Source organism: Prionailurus viverrinus, chromosome E1 (genome assembly GCF_022837055.1).
Source record: "Prionailurus viverrinus isolate Anna chromosome E1, UM_Priviv_1.0, whole genome shotgun sequence".
Classification (NCBI taxonomy): domain Eukaryota; kingdom Metazoa; phylum Chordata; class Mammalia; order Carnivora; family Felidae; genus Prionailurus; species Prionailurus viverrinus.
In genome coordinates this window covers 37,462,370-37,487,187 of record NC_062574.1, presented here as the reverse complement: position 1 = coordinate 37,487,187, position 24,818 = coordinate 37,462,370, and the positions used below count along the sequence as shown (strand labels likewise).

At 36.6% G+C, this 24,818-nt stretch overlaps 1 protein-coding gene across 8 annotated transcripts in view; it reads right to left on the bottom strand.

Annotated features, from left to right (window-relative positions):
* Window positions 1-24,818, bottom strand: part of TANC2 (tetratricopeptide repeat, ankyrin repeat and coiled-coil containing 2) — a 376,040-nt gene that overhangs the window by 245,794 nt on the left and 105,428 nt on the right. For all 8 annotated transcript variants that reach the window (XM_047832304.1, XM_047832306.1, XM_047832307.1 and 5 more), the window contains exon 3: window positions 15,810-15,881. In XM_047832304.1, coding sequence (XP_047688260.1) covers window positions 15,810-15,881 — 72 coding nt within the window. The remainder of the gene's footprint in view (window positions 1-15,809; window positions 15,882-24,818) is intronic.

Sequence of the window (24,818 nt, the reverse complement as noted above, 5' to 3'; positions counted from 1 at the left end):
CCCAAATTGATCTGACAGAATCAATGTCATCCCAATAAAATCCCAGGAAGTTACTTTGCTGATATTGACAAACTGCAGCTAAAGTTTATTTGGAATGGCAAAAGACCCAAAAAGTCAACTCAATATTTGAAGGAGAAAAACAAAGCCAGGGAACAGACACTGAACTTCAAAATTTCCTATAAAGCTATTAGGAATCAAGGCAGTGTCATAGTGGTGAAAGAACAAATAGATCAATGTAAGAAAATGGAGAATCCAGAAACAGACTCACATAACTATAGTCAACTGATCATTGACAAAGGAGTAAAGGCAGCATTGGAGAAAAGATAGTATTTTCAACAAATGGTACTAGGAGGACTGGACATCCACATTCAAAAAAATGAACCTAGACACAGACCTTACACCTTTCACAAAAAATTAACTCAAAATAGATTATATACCTAAATATATACCTAAATATAAATGCAAAACTATAAAACTCCTAGAGGATAACACAGGAGAAAATCTAGATGACCCTGGGTATGGCAGTGACTTTTTAGATACAACCCCAAAGGCATGATCCATAAAAGACATAATAAGCTAGACTCGTTAAAATTTAAAACTTTGGCTCTGGTGGGGCACCAGGGTGGCTCAGGCAGTTGAGCACCTGATTCTGCAAAAGACAAATGTAATACAGGACAGTTATCTAAAATATACAAGCTCAAAAACAAGAATATGGAAACCACAGTTAAAAAAAAAAAACCAAAAGATCTGAACAGGCATCTCACTGAAGAATAGATGAAGAATATCTGGCAAAGAAACATGAAAAGATGTTCAACATTATATGTCATTAAAGAATTACAAATTAAACCACCACACACCTATTAAAATGGTCAAATTCCAAAACACTGACAACACCAAATGCTGACATGGATGTGGAGCAACAGGAACTCTCATTCACTGCTGGTGAGAATGCAAAATGGGAGAGCCACTTTGGAAGACAGTGTGGCAGTTTCTTACAAAACTAAACATACACGAATCTTCCGATTCAGCAATTGTGCTCCTTGGTACATACCCAAATGAGTCAAATATATATTCTCACAAAAACCTGTACATGGTTGTTTATAGCAGCTTTATTCATAATTGTCAAAACTTGGAAACAACCAAGACATCCTTCAGTTTATGAATGGATAAATAAACTGTGGTAGATCCAGGCAATAGAATATCATTCAGTACCAAGAAGAAATGAGCTATCAAGTCATGAGAAGATACTGGGGCACCTTGAATGCACACTACTAAGTGAAAGAAGCTAACTGGAAAAGGGTACATACTATATGATTCTGACTTTTCCACTCAGGAAAAGGCAAAAGTATAGAAACGCTAAAAAGATAAGTGGTTTCCAGGGATTAGGGGGAGGGAGGGATGAACAGCCGGAGCATAGGGGATTTTTAGGGCAGTGAAACTATAATACTATAATGGTGGACACATTATAAAAATGTCAAAACCCATTGAATGTACAACATCAAGAGTAAACCCTACTGTAAACTGTGGACTTTAGGTGATAATGATATATCAAGGTAGGTTCGTCTTTTAGAACAAATGTACCAGTCTGGTGAGGGATGTTGATAATGGACAAGGCTATGTATATGTGGGTCCAAGAGGCATCTGGGAACTATGTACTTTCTACTTAGTTTTGGTGTGAACCTAAAACTACTCTAAAACATAAAATTTAGTTTTAGAGATTTTAAATGCACAAACATAAAAAACAAACATAAAGGTTGCATAGAATAGCTATCTGAGGACTCCGAAAATTAACAGTACCTGGCAGATTGGGAAAGGAGTACCAAGTATGAACTTTCATTGAAGTGGTGATGAGTTTACCATGTTTTTTTCCCTCAGGTACTGCCTGACCTGGACACTCAAAACTCACAAGTGTATATATACCAGGTAAGAAAAAGCTCCAAGAAAATCCCTCCCTTGTTGGTGAGGAGCAGGAAAGAGGGCCTTTATTGGTCTCAGAAACCAGGAAATCCCTTTTCCCCCTTATCTTCTATCCCAGTGTCCAGGCAATTCTATGTCAGAAGCAGCACAGAGATGGTAGTAGTGAGTGGGCAGGTACCTAAAACCCTGGGAAAATGGAACCCTTTTCTCTGACCCCAAGAATTGTGATCCCAAGAGTATAATTTACCCCAAAGGGTAAATCATCCCTGCTTTCCTGCTCTCCCTCTGTCCTTTTATCACTTGATTTAGATATAAACAGTTACAGCAATCTAACAGCACAAAAAAATTGAGTCTGTTTCTTAGCAAGAGTGCTGGGAAAGGAGGGAGCTGGAAATTGTAAGATTGGGGTGAGAAGGGATATCAAGAAAACAATCCCATCGAGTTGTGTATGAACTTCTGGACTCAGAGCTCTGTGTGCATGGATCTGACCCTAAAAGGCATTCCATAGGCTTTGAGGACAGAGCAACAAGATGTACCACTACAATGATCCCAGAATGGACATTGGGTCACATACATGGGACCTATCTAAATAGCACTGCAAATACTTATAAAACCAAACTGACAATGGGGCAGGTAGGAGGGCAGGTAGGAAACTGTGTCCTGAATATTTCCTGGCCATCTGGCCATTGACCACACAAAAAAAATCAACATTCTCCTTAGGATTTAAGTAAAACCCATGGTATCATATACAATATTCAAAATGTTCAGAATATAATCCAAATTATATGTCATATGAAGAAACAGGAAAATCTCAACATGAGAAAAAAAAGTTCATAAACAAAAGCATTCCTGACATTACACAGATGTTAGAATTTAAAAAACACAGATGTTAGAATTAAAGACCTTATGCAACTATTACAACAATGCTTCAATAAGTAAAGGCAAACATTCTTGAAATGAACAGATAGATAGTCTCAAATCTGGTATATATTTTACACATTCAACACATCTCCCTTCAAACCAGCCACACTTCAAGTATTCAATAGGCACATGTGGCCAATGATACTGTACTGGATAGTGAAGTACTAGACCTATATCCAGAAATAAGTTTAATCCATCTCTAGAATATATGGTAAAAGTGATCCAATCACTAAAAACTGGAAAGATTCAAGGGTGATGACTCTTCCCACATCCACATTCAACCTACCTATATGGTCTGTGCAGAAGACAGACAAATCTTGGAGAATACCAGTGTATTTCTATAACTTACTCAGGTTGTGACTCCCAATGCTACTACTATTCTAGATGTGGTTTTGTTGCTAAAGCAAATCAACATATCCCTGATATCTGGTTTGCAGTTCTTGACCAGAGAATGAGATAATCAGCAACAGTAGGCATTCAGGTGTTAGAGTCAGCTATATATTTTCACTCTCCAACCTCCTATTAATTCTCCTAGTCTAGATAATAATCTTAACTATCCCTCCATTTCATAGGACACCTTTGCTGGTCTACTATACTGATAATTTCATGATGATTAAGCATGAACAGGAAGCAGCAACTGATCTAGATACTGTGGTAAAAACATGCATGCCAGAGAGTGGGAAATAAATCCCACAAAAATTCAGAGGTATTCCACACTGAAATTTCTATGAACCCTCTGGTCTCGAGCAATCCAAAATATCCTTTCCAAGGTGAAGAGGTTGTTGCACCTACTCTCTCTTACATCTGGGAAAGAGGTACAATGCCTATACCTCCTTGATTTTTTCAAGCAATCTGTACTTCATTTGGTTATGCTACTGTGAACCATTTACCAACACTGCTGGATATGAGAGAGACCCGAACCAACAGGAGGCTGTGCAAATATGGGCTACTTCGCCTCTGGGGTTATATAACCCAACAGATCCAACGTTGCTTCAAGTATCTATGGTACATAGGGCTCTTACATTGTTATTGCAGAACTATTCAGGGAAGATCTCTAGTACTTTGTAAAAACAAACAAACAACAAAAACTATGCCATCCTATGTAAATACTACCCTTTATTGAAAATTAGCTTTTGGCTTACCATAGGACCTTAGCAGCCCATTGTGAACTAAGTACTGTTGAACCAACAAATCAATATGATTGGGTGTGTACTGCAGCACTGCAGCAAAAGGAAGAAATGTACACAAGATTAGGCTTGAGCAGGTCCTGAACACACAAATAATTTGCATGAGCAAGTAGCCCAGATGCCCAAAGTTCCTACTCTTGCTATAGCTTCTTTTTACTTAACCTAGTAAATTCTCTATGACCATCTCACTGAAAAAAAAAAATCAGGCATATTTACTGATAGCCCTGCATGATAACATGCAGATAACAACACTATAACCCCAATTTGTGGTAGTCTTGAAGGACGTTAGTGAAGGGAAACCATTCCAGTGGCAGAAATTTGAACAGGGTCCCTAGTTGTTCACTTTGCCTAGGAATAAAGATGACAGAGGAACTATCCTATGCTGACTCAAGGAGAATGTTTAATGGATATTCAGAGATTTGAAAGGAGTAATTAGAAAACTAGTGACAAGGAAATCTGGGGATGAGGCATATGAACAGACCTCTTTTGAAAGGGCACAGAATAAATGAAGCAATTTATTGACTTTATAATTTTTTTTATGTTTATTTATTTTTGAGACAGAGACAGAGCATGAGCAGGGGAGGGGCAGAGAGAGAGGGAGACAAAGAATCAGAAACAGGCTCCAGGCTCTGAGCTGTCAGCACAGAGCCCGATGCAGGGCTTGAACTCACGAACTATGAGATCATGACCTGAGCTGAACTCAGATACTTAACTCAATGAGCCACACAGGTGCCCCCAAAAAGAAGCAATTTATGTCCTATGTGAATGCTTACCAAAGAGCAAACTGCAGAGAAGATGCTGAACAACATAGCAGACCACATGACCTATTTGGCGGACTCAGCCAGTCTTTTTACACAGCCACTCTAGCCTTGTCCAAACAGCTTATTAACAAAGTGGCCATGGTAGCAGGGATGGAATTTATCATGGGCTCAGCAATATGGATTTCCACTCACCAAGGCCAATCTGTCCATAGCCACAGCAGAGTGTCCAATATGCCAACAGTCCATGCTTACACTGGGGATGAGGTAGGTGGATGCCCCCAATATATGGCACCATTCATGGGATGGTCAGCCAGTTATCTTTCTACTCATTTCTAGCCCCAGGTAATTTCCTCTTCCTTCTTAATAAATCAACCATGAATTTAAAATATTCTTTACAGTATGAAGGTTTTCAGGTAGTCTTAGTCTGCCCCCTTGTGGGAACCAGCTCTTTAATCTCTCACTGGGAATAAGACTAAATCCAACCTGTACCTCAAAGAAAACAAAACAAAAAATGTACTCACTAATAACTTTATCCCAGGCTCTACTAACAGGTTTCTTCTTCATCCTTTGTTATCCAATTTTGTATGGTCCTTCATTAAAGGTTATGAAGTTTTTCAAAGAGGTTTTACGATTTTCATTTGTCAGAAAAACTCTGATAAGTATATACATACACATGTATATGTATGTATATATATCAAAGTTTATTTATTTATTTAGAGAGCGAGCGAGTGTGAGTGGGGAGGGACAGAGAGAAAATCCCAAGCAAGCTCCACACTGCCATTGGGTAGCCCAATGCAGGGCTTGAACTCAAGAAACCATGAGATCATGACCTGAGGCCGAAATCAAGAGTTGAATTCTTAACCAACTGAGCTTCCCAGGCACCCCACGAATATTTTAAGTCAAAATCTTTCTCGATGTTTGGAAAGATACCTTTTCCAACCTTTTTAGTTGCCATTCTTTTATTCCTTTTCTTTCATAAATATGGATAAGCAGGGAGAGGTTTCCACAAGATTTCTAGTGTTAACTAGGCCAATTATCAGAATGCAAAGTAGAATACTTAGCATGTTCTGACACAAAATGTGTTTGGGGTTGCATATGCCAAGAGTTTGATATATTACTAGATGAATGAATATGAACCGGTTTGTAAATCTGAACAATATATATGAGGAAATGGTGAAATAAATTATAGATTACTTACGCTGTGAACCATTATACAGATTTTTAAAAGTTAGAAATTAAATGTTACTGGAGGGATGGTCATGCTATCTTGTTAACTGGGAGAAAACAGAACTAAAATTGCATTTTATTTTTTAAAATCTTCAAATTTAATCTCTCTCTCTCTCTCTCTCTCTCTCTCTCTCTCTCTCTCTCTCACACACACACACACACACACACACACACACACACACACACACCCCTACCTGCATATGCCAGTATGAGCTCAGGGAAAAAGCATGGCAGGATACAGACTGAATATGGTTAATATTGGTTACTTTAGGGTAGTGGAAGCTAAAGAAGCCTTAATGTGTTCTTTTAAAATATCTACCTTGTTGGTGAAAAGTAATTTTTTAATTAGTAAAATTATTATATCTCAAGTTAAGAAATATAAAGCATGGCTAAAATATGTAAACACATTCTGAATTATCCCTAGAACATCAAGATAGTAAGAAGTTGTTGGAAAAAGGGCCAATTTCAAGTTTAATTTTATGGAAAAGAATATTACACAAAGATTAATCAGTATTTTAAGTTAAATCTCGGAAGAAATATAGGACTAGAAATAAAGATACTTCAGAGGGATTTATCATTTAAGGTCAGATCTTTTCTTCTGGATCTTATCCACCCACTAACAAACAAATTTGTATTTTATTTTTTTTAATGTTTATTTTGGGAAAGAGAAATCACATGCATGCGCAAGTGGGGCAGGTACAGAGAGAGAGAGGAAGAGAGAGAATCCCAAGCAGGTTCCCTCCTGTCAGAGTGGAGCCCAACAGGGGCTCTAACTCATGAACCATGAGATTGTGACGTGAGCTGAAATCAAGACTGGGACTCTTACTTAACCAATTGAGCCACGTGGGTGCCCTAAATTGTATTTTAAATATCAGAACAGAAAGGTTCTAAGTACATGCTACCAACAAAGCGGATTGAAACTTCTGATATAGATTAGTACAATGTCTGAAATATTTTCCTATGGAAAATAATACCTACTTCATGGCATTATTCTGCAAATTAAATGAGGATTATGTGAGAGCACCTCATCCAGAGCCTGGCGCATAGGTATTATTAAAGTTTTATTTTCTTTATCCTCAAAGCAATCTATTTTGAAAGCTAAATGATTTTTTATCACAACGATAAACTATTAAAACAATAAAAAATCTTATTCTCTAGCAATGCTACTATACCAGATATACTCTTACAATGACACAAAAATGACACGCTAAATACTGAAATAATTTTCCTTATCATTTTATGTAATAAAACAACGTTGGTTTAATAAAGCCAATGTTGGTTTCTTAATAGAGAAATCTCTGTAACTTACCAGACTGAAAAATAACTTGTGCATGTTTCAAGAGCATGAACATCTCACTTATGCTAAATATTTTATATATTAGCAAGGAAAGAAGACATCACATTTGACAATTGAGTACATTATTCCTATAAATGCACCAGCATGTACTAAGCAAATAAAACTGGATACAGATAATGGGAATCAAGCAAAGCCAAACACTGTACAGTTTCCCAGTCTTCCAGCATGAACGGGTCATGAGCATTATTACATCAACACGCATTTTGTGTGATCAGAGCCTGATGCCTGCATAGTACCATCCTTGCAAAAGTAAATAAAAATTGCGTTTCAACCATATCACATTGACTCATGCATTTATTTAATATTTAGAACCAAATAAGTTCTGTTAAATATATGGATGACCTCTAATGAAAAATCATTTGCGGGGCGCCTGGGTGGCGCAGTCGGTTAAGCGTCCGACTTCAGCCAGGTCACGATCTCGCGGTCCGTGAGTTCGAGCCCCGCATCAGGCTCTGGGCTGATGGCTCAGAGCCTGGAGCCTGCTTCCGATTCTGTGTCTCCCTCTCTCTCTGCCCCTCCCCCGTTCATGCTCTGTCTCTCTCTGTCCCAAAAATAAATAAACGTTGAAAAAAAAAAAAAAGAAAAAGAAAAATCATTTGCTGCAGAAAATAGAGCCAGTACACCAAAACTACTTGTGATGAAGTAACACATGAAATACAGAACTGGAATTCATAGAACTGATGAGCTTCCTTGGTCAACTGAATGGCTTAAATACAAGATACTGGCACTGTGCTAGATGCAAAGATCCTACTGTTAGTGAACTCTTAAATTACTAGGAAAAATCGGGATGCATCAGACAAATAAGGCTAAATACAACAAATAAGGAGCAAATGGGTGGCTCAGTTGGCTAAGCTTCTGACTAGTCATTTCCGCTCAGGTCATGATCTCATAGTTTGTGAGATAGAGCCCTACGGTGGGCTCCAATCTGACAGCAGGGAGCCTGCTTGGGATTCTCTTTCTGCTCCTTCCCTGCTCATGCTTTCCCTCTCTCTCTCAAAATAAATAAACTTAAAAAAAAAAAAAAAGACTAAATACAATAAATAATGTAATCCGATTATATACAATATGCTATACTGGAAAGGAGAAAATAACCACCCAACCTCAGAAGACCTTAACTTAGAAGTTTAACTGGAACAATCAGTTTTAGAATCAAATTCCAAGGGCCTCATTTCACTAATCAATAGGTAGTTGGTAGTCTGATAAACTACCCACATTTAAGAAATTTCTTACACTGCTTTACTTTATTAGTTAAGTAACAGAAGTGAACACTGAATCACTATGTGGCCTAGGCACATCCATATACCTTCCCAAGCACCCTAAGTGCTACTTGCTCATTCTTTTACTCAACAAATACTGACAAATTCATATATGCAAGTGTTCTAGGGCAAGAATGGTGAACAAGATAAAGTCTCTGCTCAAATAAACCCTATTTTATGGTAGTTAAGACAACAAAAAAACAAGTAAATAAATATTTTCAGGTAGTGATAAATACCACGAAGGTTAGGGCTACATATTTCATAGGATGGTCACAGAAGACCTCTTTGGCCTAAGGAGAAATCTACAGCCTTTTATTCAAGAAAGAGCAAGTGTATAGGCCTAAATAGAAAATATTCAACATATTTAAATAAAAAGGTCAGCAAAGAGGAAGCAAAATAAACTGTGGAAGGAGAGGGAGAGCCCAGAGTTAGAGTACTAGGAAAATGGCAATTAAAGTAAGGCCCTATAGGGAATAATAAAGCCTGGAGTTTATTCTGAATGTGATAGAAAGCTACTGAAGAATTTTATTTCAAGTCTGGGGAAATATATGATTTGATTTGTTTTATTAAGAGCACTATAGCTATCACATGGACAACAGACTACAGATCTACAGATTGGCAAGAATGCAAATAAGACACTATTAAAGGAAAGAAATGATGGTAGTTCAGACTAAAATGGCAATAACTGAGGTGGTATGGAATGTCAAAAAGTATTTTAATTTTTTTTTTTAGAGAGAGAAAGTGCACGCGCAGGTGCGCGCGCGCACACACACGTGAATGGGGGAGGGACAGAAGAAGCGGGGGAGGGAGGGGGAGAGAGAGAGAGAGAGAGAGAGACAGAGAGAGAGAGAGAGAGAGACAGAGAGTCAATCCTAAGCAGGTTCCAAGCTCAGCACAGAGCCCACTGCAGGGCTTGATCCCACAACCCTGGGATCATGACCTGAGCTGAAATCAAGAGTCATATGCTGAACAGACTGAGCTACCCAGGGACCCAGAATTTGTTTTTTTTATTTTTTTAACGTTTATTCATTTTTTTGAGAGACAAAGCATGAGTGGGGGAGGGGCAGAGAGAGAGGGAGACAGAATCCAAAGCAAGCTCCAGGCTCTGAACTGATAGCACAGAGCCTTACACAGGGCTCGAACTCACAAACTGTGAGATCATGACCTGAGCCAAAGTTGGATGCTTAACATGGGCCACCCAGGTGCCCCCGGGCACGCAGAATTTGTAAGAACAAATTCTTAAAGCATTATAAAATTTTTAAAAAGCCAATAATAGAGGAGAAATGTTAAGAAATCCATGGAAGACACAAACTAGATGCAACTGGAATGAGGAAATTATAGCCCAGAGCATGCGTAGGAGGATAACTGTGAAAGAGGAGTGTTTCCAAGTCTGTTTTAAGCACAGAAGTGTGAGATGCAAGGAGCAGGAAGTGCCCAGGGGCAGCAATCTGAATGAGTGGAGTAGGATCGGATTCACTGCAAGTAGTCAGGCATCTACCATCTCCCACATTTGATAAGCAGAAGACATCATAGGTCTCTGCCCCTAAGCTAGAGCAGTGAGTGTGGTATGTGTGAGTCAGAATCCATTGCACCCGAGAGACAGATCAGAGGCCAAGCTAGTTAGTTAACACACAGGAGAGCTTATCATGCCTAAAGGATAAGATAGCTCACCAGACACCTTACATTACATGTCTGTTATTATCAGTGGAGAAGAGACATTAAATAGAAACTGAATCCACAATCAGGCAGGGCAGATTATCAGGCATTATGTACCTATACAGGCATATCAGTTGTTTAAAGTTAGTGTATGTTATGAACAGACTGCCATCTGTTCTGGTTGATGTTTATGGCATGTTAATTGTTAAATAATTTGAGTATTACCCCTTCAGATAGGCAAACACAAAATATAATCAAATGGAAGAGCTCTAGTTGTGCGGTAAGGTGGAATAAGCACACTCCACCTTAACTGAATCTACCTAAAATCCCTGTAAAGAAGATAGAATAGCTATCTGAAGACTCTGAAAAATAAAAAGTAGCAGGCAAATTGTGGAAGGAAACCAGAGTTTGAAGGACAACCAATTTGGTGGCACATTTCCTCTTGTTATTTTATGTCCCCAAACTCCCAGCCTGAATTCAAAGGAAATCCAAATCCAAATCTTGGAACAGCACAGCAGGGATGAAAGGAAAGATCCAAGACAAGTCTTCTCTTCCTGGTTAGACAGTATGAATGAAGGGGGTGAGGAGGGCTCCATATAGGACAGAGAGAGTGGGGAAAATCCTTTGGCTTTTTTCCCTTTTTACCTTTTTCTTCTAGCTCTGACCCCTAGACAAACCTATTTCACTATTGACAGCTGTCACTGAATGGATACTTAAATCTCTGAAGAAGGGGGATCCTTTTTGACCAGAAGAACAGTGGTATGAGAAATAGGATAGAACAGAAAGGAGAAATAGATATATCTATACTTACAGTTTGAGATTTCAATATTCCTTTCCTAATAATTGAGAGAATGAGCAGACAGAAAATCAGCAAAGGTATAGAAGACATGAACAACACTATCAATTCAGCTTGACCAGATTGGTATTTTATAGAAACTTCTACCCCAAAAGAGCATAATACACATTCTTTTCAAGTGCATACTGAACATAAGATCATTTCCTGGAACACAAAACAAGTTTCAATAAAAAGTGATTCAACTCACAGAAAGTGTGTTCTTTGATCACAATGAAATTAAATTAGAAATCAATAGAAGAAAGATATATGGAAAATTCTTGAATATTTGGAAACTATAATAACACACTTCTAAATAATACTGGGTTAAAGAAGACAACACAAGGAAAATCAGACAGTATTTTGTACTAAATGAAATCATACTCATCAAATCCTGTGAAATGCAGCTAAAGCAGTACATTGAGGGAAATTTATAGTACAAAAAATTCCTGTACTAAAAAGAAAATTCCAAAGACCTCAGCTTCTACCTTAGGAAATCAGAAAAAGAAAAAGAAATTACACCCAAAGCAGGAAGAAGAAAGGAAATAATAAAGAGCAAAGCAGAAATCAATGAAATACAAAATAGGAAAGCAATAAAGAAAATAAATGAAAACTGAAATTGATTCTTTGAGATCAGTAAAATTTATGTATCTCTTCCCAGAATGATAATCTCAAAGAGTACCCAAATTACCAATATCAAGAATGAAAAAGGTGGACATCACTAAAGATTCTACAGATTTTAAAAGGTTATTCAAGAAGAAATAGATAATTCAAATAGTCATATTTTATTAAAGAAATTTAATTTATATTTTAAAACTTTCCCATAAAGAAAATTCCAGGTCCCGATGCTTCTCTGAGAAATTCTATCAAACATTTAAGGATGAAATAATACCAGTTCTACACAAAATGTTCTAGGAAAATTGAAGAGGAGGGAATTTTTCTCAAGTTTCAACTTATTCTAAGAGGCCAACCTTACTCAGATACCAAAATCAGACAAAGGCACTGTAAGACAAGAAAACTAAAGGTCAATATCCCACTTGTTTTAGTAAATCAAATCTATCAACTGTACAAAAAGAGGCCACATAGACCACATTTGCTCACTGGACTTTACAACTCTCCTTCCTGACTATAATGGCCCAAATCAAATAATGGAAATATTTATACCACACTGGAATAAACTTATAAGACCAGCATGGACAGCAGCTACCCCAGACCCTGCCTCAAGGACTGAGGACTTAATTCTGAAGAAAATCTCAATTCCTACACATTATCTGTTTTCCCTTGAATTTAGAACTTTTTTCACTTATTTCATATATTTATCATCTTTTCAACCCTAAGCCTTTCGCCAATTGTTTAAAATTTTTCTAAAGATAATTAAATGCATCAGGTTTCTATCAATCTCATTTTCATGAAACAACTCTTCTGGAAGCTTCTAACCTACTCTAACCTAGGCTGGTTGCCCTCTTTTCCTATCTTCTCACTGTCATCCTGAAGATTTCTTTACCTTTCTCCTTTGAATTTCCTATTTCCTATAACCTATATCTTCCTTTTATTTGTCTGACTTTCTCATTTTGAGGAATCATATCCTACAGATTCCTAAGAAAGAGTACAAGGCAGTCACAACAAAAAGAAAAACAGTCTTAAAAGACTGTATGATCTTCTTCTATTTCTCTAAGAATGTCAATAATGGTTCCTTTATTTTCCTCTGCAAAATCTTTGTTCTCTCAAAGTTGCTTTATTCTGTTTATTTTAATCTATTTCATACCTTAGAGGGTTTCCTCAAATATCTAGTAACCCTTGGTTAGTTGCTAATATTCAAGAGAAGAGGACTAAGAGGCTAATTGAGAGCTGTGACACATAGAATGATCTAGCTGGGCTGTTTATTTAAGGAATCTCTGATGACTACATTTTGTGTCTTTCTTTTTAGCCAGATTCTTCAGAAAAGACTACACCAACCTCCTGCCTGAAATATGAAGGCCTAACTGCCAGCACTCTGGTAGCCAGTAGGATAAAGACAACTGGAGTCCCACTGTCCTATTTTCAGTACAGGACTGCCCTCAACTATGTTTGTTAGGTGTCTCCCAGTCTAGAATTGCTATTTTATTCCAAAAAAATAAACTTCTGTGCTTTGCCAAGGTTAGGAGTGGGGAGCTGGGCACTTGCCCGGCAGACTGGTTAGCTAATTTTGTGGAAGAGGTCTCAGGAATCAAGTGTTTCTTCAACAGACTTTCCACTAATCTTCCTTTCGCCTCCATTTCCACATGCTACCATTCTTTTTTTTTTTTTTTTTTTTTTTTAATTTTTTTTTTCAACGTTTATTTATTTTTGGGACAGAGAGAGACAGAGCATGAACGGGGGAGGGGCAGAGAGAGAGGGAGACACAGAATCGGAAACAGGCTCCAGGCTCTGAGCCATCAGCCCAGAGCCTGACGCGGGGCTCGAACTCACGGACCGCGAGATCGTGACCTGGCTGAAGTCAGACGCTTAACCGACTGCGCCACCCAGGCGCCCCACACATGCTACCATTCTTGAGTTTTTTTTCTGGAGGGTAAATCAGTTTGTTTTCTTGCCTTTCTCTGTTATTGCATTTAGGGTTCAGTTTTTAATTATTCACATACTCTCCAGTTTCTAAAAGTGTGTCCATGTTGGCTTTTCTCCAATCACACTTTACTGATCTTTTAGCAGGTTTCTGAAAGGAGCAAAAGCAGAAGTGTGTATTCATCCCATCTCTTCATCCCTGATAATACAGATAATACAGACTCCCATTCAGCTCATTATAAATGGCTTGTATTTTTTATTTCCGTCTTTTGAATAAAGAGATAATACAAACAAAATCTTCAAGAAGGTAAGAAACACAATTTAACTATTAGTTAGCTCTGATGATGATGCCATTCCTGGTCATTTTTAACTGAGATCAGGTAGTTGTGCTCAAGAACATGGAGATCATTGATTTTGTTGTTATGAAGTTCACACTAAGTTCAGCTGTTTTTATTAGAATTCAACTACACTCACTGATTTGAAAAAAAACTTTAACAGACAAGCTCAGGGGATATAAGTAAATGAATAAACTCTCACATCTATATCTGTGACATTTAATACAAATTATGATATTAAAAATTATAATATTTAATAAAAATTAGTATACTTTTAAAAATTAATTTCTCCTAGTTTTATTTTTAGGGTCTTTTGTACATGAGCTCATTTTCTTTCCTTCCCCCTCCCTGCAGGTTTACTGAGATACAACTGACATATGACATTGTGAAAGTTTAAGGTGTACAATGTGTTGATTTGATATATTTATGCACTATAATTCATTTTTTCAAGTTCTTTTTTCATATAAAAATGTTTAAGGGGGAAAAAAAGAAAAAAATTAGACAAATTCTTGACATACTTATACCATGTGTATTAATTAAAAATGAATAAATACTAGTACAAGTTAAAATTTGCAAATCAACCTGCATATATTATTCCTCTTTTTATTCTGCAACAAACAATTTTATAAAAATAGCACAACTCTAAAACTTGGGAAGAGCAAACTTGGAGAAAAAAGGGAATAGGATTATGAAATAAATCAGGAACTTTAATAAGATTAAAACACCATAAATTTGTAACTCTAAGCTTTACTTTATGTATAAGTAAAGATTCTCTAAAAATCACACACACTAATTGACTGCCTGAGATTTTATAATACATTCATCAGTTTGGGTTCTCAATTCTCATAGAGATCATTTCATTCATTCAGCAGTATTTATTTAGTAACTACTATATATCAGGTACTTATTCTTGGCACAGGAAATACAGCAATGAACAAAACAAACAAAAATCTCTGCAATCATGGAGCATTCATTCTAGTTTTGGACAGAGAAAATAAAATAAATAAAAAGTGGATAACTACTATTTTAAATAAGTTAGTACATATTTAAATAAGTTAATTAAGGAAGACCTATCTGAAGATTTCATGGATACCAGATATTTTTTACCTAGTTTGGAAGTTGTCACTTCAAAAAACCAGTCTAAAGCACATACTAAATTTTAAATAGAAAAGGAAACTAATTAAGAAAATCCTAATTCAAGATGGAAATTAGAAACAAAAATTATTCTTCTGAGAGAGCTAAAACAATATTGCATTGATGAAATTTTATTTTTAAAAATTTTTTTGTTTAATTATTTTTGAGAGAGAGACAGAGCTCGAGCAGAGGAGAGGCAGAGAGAGAGGGAGACACAGAATCGAAAGCAGCCTCCAGGTTCTGAACTGTCAGCACAGAGCCCAACAGGGACTTAAACCCATAAACCCGAAATCATGACCTGAGCCCAAGTCACATGCTTACCCAACTAAGCCACCCAGGTGCCCTGCATTGATGAAATTTTAAAAAGCCAGTGTGTTGTTATAAATGTAAAAAATTTACTTTTGGTTGTATCCCAACAGTGATATCCAGACATGTATCAAATGTTCCAAAATTACTTAAGACCTTATTAAGGTATTACCATTTAAAAAAAGACATGACACCAGTTTTCATTTTATCTTGAATAAATGATAACACAGAACTTTTAGACTGTAACATTTAAAGCTGTAAACGAGAAACTAGAATATCCAAACTAGACCCAAGGAAACTCCAATCCTCAGATTAAATACTAGAAAGGAATAACTGATATCTTGCCTTTTTCATTTTAATAATAAATTTAATGAAAATTTACCTTGCCCAGAGCGGCTTTGGCGAGAGTCTACACTTGACTGTCTTCGATCCGGTGGTTCCTCGCTCCCTCCATCTATATAAAAGTAGAAAGAGAGCAAATAGATAATGAAATTATCTATGGTGCCATCTGTATCTCAAAACAATAATATCTATCATTTGTTTTTAGTTCTTATAATCTTAATCATTAAAATATTTGAGGACTTTTTCCTATATAAATTAAAAGTTTTTACCCATATTTTTTTGAGGACAGTTTACATTTCCCTCTGGAAGTCTAAAGAAATTCAAGGTGTTTTTTTCCCTACCCCTATACTATACACTCTACCTCACACGTAATGAGTAATTTTATCAACTCTAAAGTTCACTCACAGATTCCAGTATAGAAGCTTTGATTTAAAGATTTAAAGCAATGTCTAAATTAATTACAGCTGTTTATTTGTATAAAGTATGCCAAATAATCCCCTGGACTCTATGTTTTACTAATAAAAATTATATTTATAGGTCTTATGAGAGATAATAAGAAAATTAGGTAACACATGAAACAGCAATATAAATCAGAATCAGAAAAACTCAGAAATGAGACAAAAACTAAGAACTAGAAATAAAACAAAAATCATTTCAGTACTGAAGACTAAACCGTAAGAAAACAAGCACAAATAAACATAACAAAAGACCTTAAAAGAAACAGAGAGTAAAAAGGAAGAAAATCTTTAACAAATTAAAAAAAGAGACATTAAAAAGGATTTGAGAAGGTGCCAAATACCAGAGATAAGCAAAGAAGATTCAGCATAAGACCAAAAATAAGAAAAATTAAAAAAAGAAGCCCTAAAGGAGAAAAACAAAGTGAGAGAACAAAACAAATATTTAGGGGCGCCTAGGTGGCGCAGTCGGTTGAGCGTCCGACTTCAGCCAGGTCATGATCTCGCGGTCCGTGAGTTCGAGCCCCGCGTCGGGCTCTGGGCTGATGGCTCAGAGCCTGGAGCCTGTTTCCGATTCTGTGTCTCCCTCTCTCTCTGCCCCTCCCCCGTTCATGCTCTGTCTCTCTCTGTCCCAAAAATAAATAAAAAACGTTGAAAAAAAAATTAAAAAAAAAATATTTAAAACTGTAATACAAAAATGCTTTCCCAGAAAAAAATGTGTATACGTTATATGTGATATATAGTTATATGTGTGTATAAATGCATGTATATATTCTCACACACATATATATGTATATACAGTATATCTGAAACTACATATTGCAAGAGCACCCTGTGTAGTTGAGATAATCAACTTAGATCAATGCACCAAGTAATTTTTTACTAAAATTACTGGACTTTAAAGAAAAAAGGGGAAAAAAATCTTTTGGGCATTTAGGCAAAAGCGTCACATGATTTATAAGAGAAAATAATAAATTTCAAATACACAAAGAAAACTTGAACCAAAGATTTTACATCCAGTAAAACTAACCTTTTAGTATAAAGACAAACTGTTATCAACATGCAAAACCTCAGGGAATACTGTCCCAATGAACTTGTCCTGGCTCTTCTAGAGAACTAGCTATAGGCAATCAAAGCAACAGGAGAAACACTGAAATAAATCAGAGTTTTTAAATGGGGAGATTACAGAATGTAATGGCTATAAGATCTGACAATGTAGATGCAGTGCTACCATAAAAAAATGGAGCGGATAGAGGTTGGAGAAAGCATTTTAAAAAACAACAAAAAGTCAACTGATTTCAGTAATCAAAACCAGTGGCAATAATGTTCTGAGATCTTTACAAAGAGGGATAAAGCAAATGATTAATTATGGGATACTCTAATGTTATTGTCTCCTTGAGAACCAGAATTCTCAGTGTGGAAGAAAGAAAATATGGATATAAAAATACACAGAAGTAAAAACTCTGTAGTACTGAATCTACATTGCAAATGTAAGTACAATATTATAAGTCACGGGTATACCCTGGTTCTGTCCACTAAAAGCACTTACAAAGAGTGCTTGAGTGGCAATGACCACTCCTAGCACCCCGACTGCGATCTTGAAATGCCATTCTCCATTAAGACAAACCAGGACTTCTTAAAGAACTAGCTGGCTTAGGGGCACCCAGCTGGCTCAGTGGGTAGAGCATACAACTACTGATCTCGGGGCCGTGAGCTAAAGCCCCGTGTTGGGCGTAGAGCTTGCTTTTAAAAAATTTTAGTTAGGGGCGCGTGGGTGGCTCTGTTGGTTAAGCATGCGACTTTGGCTCAGGTCATGATCTCACAGTTTGCGGGTTTGAGCCTCTCATTGGGCTCTGTGCTGAGAACTCAGAGCCTGAAGCCTGCTTCGGATTTTGCGTCTCCGTCTCTCTCTCTCTCTCTGCCCCTCTACCTCTCATGCTCTGTCTGTCTGTCTGTCTGTCTCTCTCTCTCAAAAATAAACATTAAAGATTTTTTTTTAGTTAAATTAAAAAAAAAAACCCTAGATAGTTTAGCAAAGCATATGTACTAATGAACCTGGACCATCCTGATGTGCAGTTGTAAGGAAGCTATCAAAGACAATGTACAACTAGGGTCATATCAAAAAGACTCAGTAAAGAAGCTCTCACTGGTCATGAGATCACAATGATGTCTACAAACAACATGACACTAACTGGTCACCTTCTAAGCATGATAGAAACCCAGTTCATTATCTTGAAATTTGGGGGGAAAGGAAAGAATTCAATAATTCCTACATTTCCTATATAAACTGTACTGGTAGCCCAAGAGTACATAACAGAGATCTTCTATAAAATCATTCCAGACAATAAATGGGAAACAAGAAAAAATCAGAATATCACCATTTCATGAGTGAACAGCTCCAGAGGCACTGAATATCAATTACTAATAACACTAAAAAGGGAATAAACACCAGACACTGTATGTCTCCTGGTGACAGGAGCGCAGTTATAGTTTTCAATCAAACCTGAGTCTCGTCAAACTACTGAATCTGTGGGTTTTCAGGAAAAACAAAGGACAGATGAAAATGTTGAATTGTTCCTAAGCACGTGATCAACAAAATACAGACTATGGGAAATTTTACAGGTCAAACAACCTAAGTCTTTTAACAGATTAAAAAAAAAAAAAGATAAAGTATTATGCAGTCCTAAATTATTGTGGAATAAAGATTCATTTTATCAAAAATAGAAAACTATACTAGAAATATATGGCATCTTAAATCAGGATATGCAAATACAGTACTAGTCAATTTTCCTTCCTAGTAATTAATTTTTTTATGCAAGTGTCTTTCTTTTCCTTTACTTGGAAATCAATGACAATAAGCAACATTCATATTCAGCCAGGTCTTAAATTTTCATTTTTCTGATTTTTCTATGTGGATAAAAAAATATATACACACAAATTTCTGTTTTAACATCAAAACGTGCTCTTAAAGTATGTGAGAAGTCCTTTGAATAAAACAGACGTTTCTGTCAGCAGCACTGTCTTCCTAAACAATAAGAGGAAAAAAATAAATAAATAACTAGGCTTCAAAAATTTGCATGATCTCCAGAATGTTACGGTATTGATAAAATAATACACAGGAAAAAAATAGGCAAGAAATGGCTTAAGACATAATTTTGAGTCAGCAAGCCAATGAATATGAAGACAAAAAAAATCACCAATTTTGATACCACCATAATCTATAATGTTTTAACTGCCTAAATTTTCAAAATAAAATCAGAAATACATTGCAATAAATTTGAGCAGTTCACTCCTCTAAGACTGAAACCTTATAACCAACCATGCCTTACCTCAGTGGAGACTAATCGTAAGAGCTGAGATTAACCCTCAGGTAAAAGTAGACAATAAAGATTTTTCAAAAAGAATAAACTCACCACTTCCCCAAAATGATGTAGGGAAAAATTTCAACCCCTTTGAAAGTGTTTGCGGTATGCTTATGGAACCAACGAAACCATTATCCAAAATAGCAAGACTGCAGTGACATACAGTACTATAAATGTTTTTGCTTTGCTTAACACACAATTCTTTCAGTACAGGTAAGACCTCCCACACAGGACACATCAACATTTATGGACAAAACAGAAGACCTTCAGTCATTAAGCAAGTCAAACTATTTGCATGACACTTATTACCTCACCCCAGAGTGTAGACAGTAGGACAGGGGTGCATCTATGAAGTCAGAATTTACTCATCAAACTTGAAATAAAGACTTACTTCAGATATACTGTGAACTTTACAGAAGAAAACCCCTGATGTAACAGGTACAGAAATAAAAAGACCTGACTGTCCAACTCAAGTGCTAGCTGTTAAAAGCAGAACTTAGGTTTCCTGGATTTAAGATAATCAGCAAAGAACATTTGTTTTTTTACCTGCATACTGAGTTAAACCCAGCAAGTAATATAAAACAATGTATATTTAATATGGAGAAACCTTAATAGATTTCCTATGCCCATTATTTCCTATGCAAAATGTCATAGGAGAATTTACTTCATAGGGCAGATAGCTTTCAACTCAGGTGTATTATAGCACTAAAACAGTCCTGGTAAAGAAATACCAACCATATAGAGATATTCAGTATGTAGTGATTTCTATGAAGGGATTTAAGTGAAAGAAAGTCTATTAAGAAAGTGCCTGAACCATTCCAAGAAAAATATTTTCTTTTCTGTAAGTAGGGGATACTTTAAATGATTCTTCTTCTCAACCCAGGATCAAAATATTACAGCTGAAAAATTAACAATTTAAGTGACCTTGAATTTGGTAACCTAAGCTCATCTTTAGTCTTCTCAGCTAAATACTATGCTAGTATAAATAACAGATGAGATTATAAATTAAAATTTTGAAGTTTGGTTGCCTTTAATTCTCCTTTGGAAACTTTAAATATACTGCCCTAATAGAAAGCATGGGAGGAGTATTAAAACTGCATAAAATACAATATTTTTACTATTCAACTATAAACTCTGGTTCCTTTTACTGGCCAGGCATGAATCTGTAAGAACTAGGTACACTTAATGCCAACAAAGGCAGACAAGAACTGGAAGGTATGAGTGGAATTTTTTTTTTTTAATACAAAAGGAAGGACCAAGAACATAAGCCAGATTTAGTATCCAAAGGTAACTAGGTAGGTAGGTAGAATGTATGTATGTATGTATGTATGTATGTATGTATGTATGTATGTATTTTGAGAGAGACAGAGAGAGAGAGAATGAATCCCAAGCAGACTCCACACTGTCAGCATGGAGCCTGATGAGGCGCTCGAACTCACATGACCTGAGCCAAGATCAAGAGTTGGCCGCTTAACCAACTGAATCACCCATTTACCCCTTAAATATAAGACTGAGACTCAGGGAAGGAAAGTTACTGTCCCCAAATCACACCACAATCCTAAAATTCAAATTGTCTGGTTTCAAAAATCTCTATTGTTATCTTTTATAACAAAGAAATTGTTTTAATGTATTTTTATTTATTTTTGAGAAAGAGAGAGACGGAGAATGAGCAGCAGAGGGACAAAGAGAGAGGGAGACACAGAATCTGAAGCAGGCTCCAGGCTCTGAGCTGTCGGCACAGAGCCCGAAACAGCTCTAAGTCATAAACCACGAGATCACGACCTAAGCCGAAGTTGGTTGTTTAACGAACTGAGCCACCCAGGTGCCCCTATAACAAAGAAATCATTAAAGTGGTGGTAGGGGGGACTTCAGGGGAAAGAGAGCAGAAGCAGGCAGAAATCAATTCAGAGGCTACTGCAAAAATCCAGAAGAAGAATGAACACTTCGACTAAGGGAGCAGTGGAAGTGGTGAGAAGGAGTCAGATGCTGGATTTATCTTGAAGGTACAGCAGAGAGAATCTACTGTCAGAAGAGAAAAATAAAGAAATAACCAGGGTAATTCTAGTATCTTGGACCCAACCAATGGATCTGCAATTTACTGAGACAGGAAAGACTGTGAGAGAATAAGTCTGGGTATGAGGGAAGTATTTGGAAATCAGTTCTGGACATACTAAGCTTGAGATGCCTGTTACACAAATAAGCAGACGTGAACATGAACATACATATGCCATCAGTACATAAACCACTTTTAAACTGTATGACATCCCCACATAAGGGAGTATAAGTGTGTGTGTGTGTGTGTGTGTGTGTGTGTGTGTGTGTGTGAGAGAGAGAGAGAGAGAGAGAGAGACAGACAGACAGACAGACAGACAGAGAGAGTGTCAGAGAGTCAAAAGACTAAAGCTTGGGGCTGAATCCAACATGCAAAAGCTGGTGGTATGAGGAAAAACACCAGACAATAAGTAGTAGTAACCAGAGAACAGAAACAAAACTAGAAGAGTACAGAAGTTAAGAAAAGAGTTTCATGGAAGGGAAAAGATCAAATGTTGATAGGTCAAGTAATATGAAACTGAGAACGGATCACTAAATTTAGTCAATGTAGATGATTTAACATGGTTCCTGTGGAGTGGTAGGGATGAAACCTGATGGGATTAAGCTCAAGAGAGATTAGAAAGAGTTTCTGGAGAAGGTCTTCTCTCTCACTAGACATAGAAGACAACCCATGGAGACCCTGGATATTCTGGCTGCCATTCTTAAAAATAAAGGGAATCAATCATAGGATAAAGTTATTACCATGAAAATTAGGACAGAGATGGAAGACACCAACGTCCTTACTAACACTGGATAACTGAAGAAAATTACCCTACTTCTGGTCCAATAAATCCTCACCATCATATAAACCAGAGGTGAATAAACTAGCACATAAGCCAAATCTAGCCTGCTACCTATTTTTGTACAGCCAGTGAGCGAAGTAAGAACAGATTTCACACTTTTAAATGACTGAAAGTTAAAACAGTAATACTTTGTGACATAAAATGTATATCAAATCCAAATTTGAGTGTCCATAAATTAAGTTTTATTAGCATGTGGTCATGATCACTCATCTATATATAGTCAATGGCTGCTTTTACACTACAATGACAGAGTTCAGTATTTGCAACTATCTGGCCTACAACACCTAACATATTTACTATCCAGACTTTCACAGAAAAAGTTAGCTAACCCCGGGTTCAAGCAATTCTGGGACAAATACTCTATTCCCTGCAACTGTAACATCCTAAATAATACATTCCCCTATATGCTGGCACACCAAACTACTTGATGATATTCAAAGAGGAAATGCATTATAATGCCTCCATCAATTTATTCATGCTATTTCTTCTACTTAAAATGCAGCTGCCTTTACTGGACAATATAAGAAATTATATCCAACACATTTTAACAGGGATTGGTGTCTAGCAGAACTAAGCTGGACTCAATCTACGAACTACTTAGGAATATTCATTAATTTCCCTGAACCTCAATTTCTTTTGAAGCTGTAATACCTATGGAGTTGTAGTGAAAAACAAATGTAGTAATGTATATAAAACACAGCATGCCACCTGGCACTAAATAAACACTTAGGAATAAATGGAAACTGGAATCTTTTTTTTTTTTGATAACTGGAATCTTCATTTATCATCATCCCATCAGTAGCAACATCCTTTCGCCAAAAGATAGCTTAAATATCATTCCCTGATCCTCTCTATAAGATTTTTGGGATGCCTCCCATTAAGAATTAATTGTTCCCTCTTCTGTGCTTCTATAGCACATTACCCATATTCTGTTTTACAGCACTGCCACACTGCATAATGATTATTTATATGACTATCTTTGGACTATAAAAAGTTTAAAGTGTGCCTTTGAAAGCCTTTTTCATCTTGGTATTTTCATTGCCAACTTGGAATCTGGTATGGCATGGGTATTCTCAAAACAAACAAACAAACAAACAAACAAAAAACATTGTTGAATTAATTTTGTCAAGGGCCAGCTCTAAAATTAATGCATTCATAAAACCAAATCAAGTTCAAGAAAAAAATAAGTGGTATTAATGTGGTTTGAGACACAATTTAAGAAGTTCAGTGTTTTTCTTTTCTTATCCAAACTGTAACTATAAAAAGAAGAGTGACATTATCCTAAACATTAAGCCCTTATTCTCCATAACAGTCTCAGAGATCTTAATTATCAATAAGAACTTTCATAGGGAAGCCCAGAGCCACCTAAAATTGACTTTGTTCGTTAGAAAACATCTATAGTGGCTCTTCCTCTAAAGAAAAAAGGAAGCATACTATACCAACTAAGAAGTATTTATTAACATAATACTATCAGTACTTTTCACAGGTTTTCACAGATCTAGCTTATATATTCTAAATCTAAATAAGAAAAATAACTTCCCTATGATGAGTTATTGACTTATATTTGCCTAAGTTATCCAAAATTGCCTAAGGTATCCCAGAAGGTCTGATCCGTAGGCTCAAGAAAAGTTCTAAACACAGAATGTTTTGATTCTCATGATGGAGCTATGCATCAATGATGAGGACTAGTAAGAGGAAAACAAAGTAGACTCGCTAATTGTAAATGGAGCAATCACCAGCAATAATGTATTTTAAAAGTTGATGACTGTGCTTTCAAAGTGCACGATGAATATACAAAATGTCAAGCCTAACACAGAATTAAATTAATGGAGCAACCTTTAAAAATAAAGGTATCGGGGCGCCTGGGTGGCTCAGTTGGTTGAGTGGCCAACTTCGGCTCAGGTCATGATCTCACGGTCTGTGAGTTTGAGCCCCGCGTCAGGCTCTGTGCTGGCAGCTCGGAGCCTGGAGCCTGCTTTAGATTCTGTGTCTCCCTCTCTCTCTGCTCTTCCCCTGCTTGTGCTGTACCTCTCTCTCTCAAAAATAAATAAATGTTAAAAAAAATTAAACAAAAAATGTATCTACAATGATACATTTTTCTTGTTTATTAATAAAATTTTTATTTTATTTATTTAGTTTTTAAATATAATTTATTGTCAAATTGTCTAACATACAGTGTGCAAAGTGTGCTCTTAGTTTTTGGGGTGGATCCCCATGGTTCATCGCTTACATAAACACCCAGTGCTCATCCCAACAAGGGCCCTCCTCAATGCCCATCACCCATTTCCCCCTCTCCTCTACCCCCCCCCCCCCCGCCATCAGTTTATTCTCTGTATTT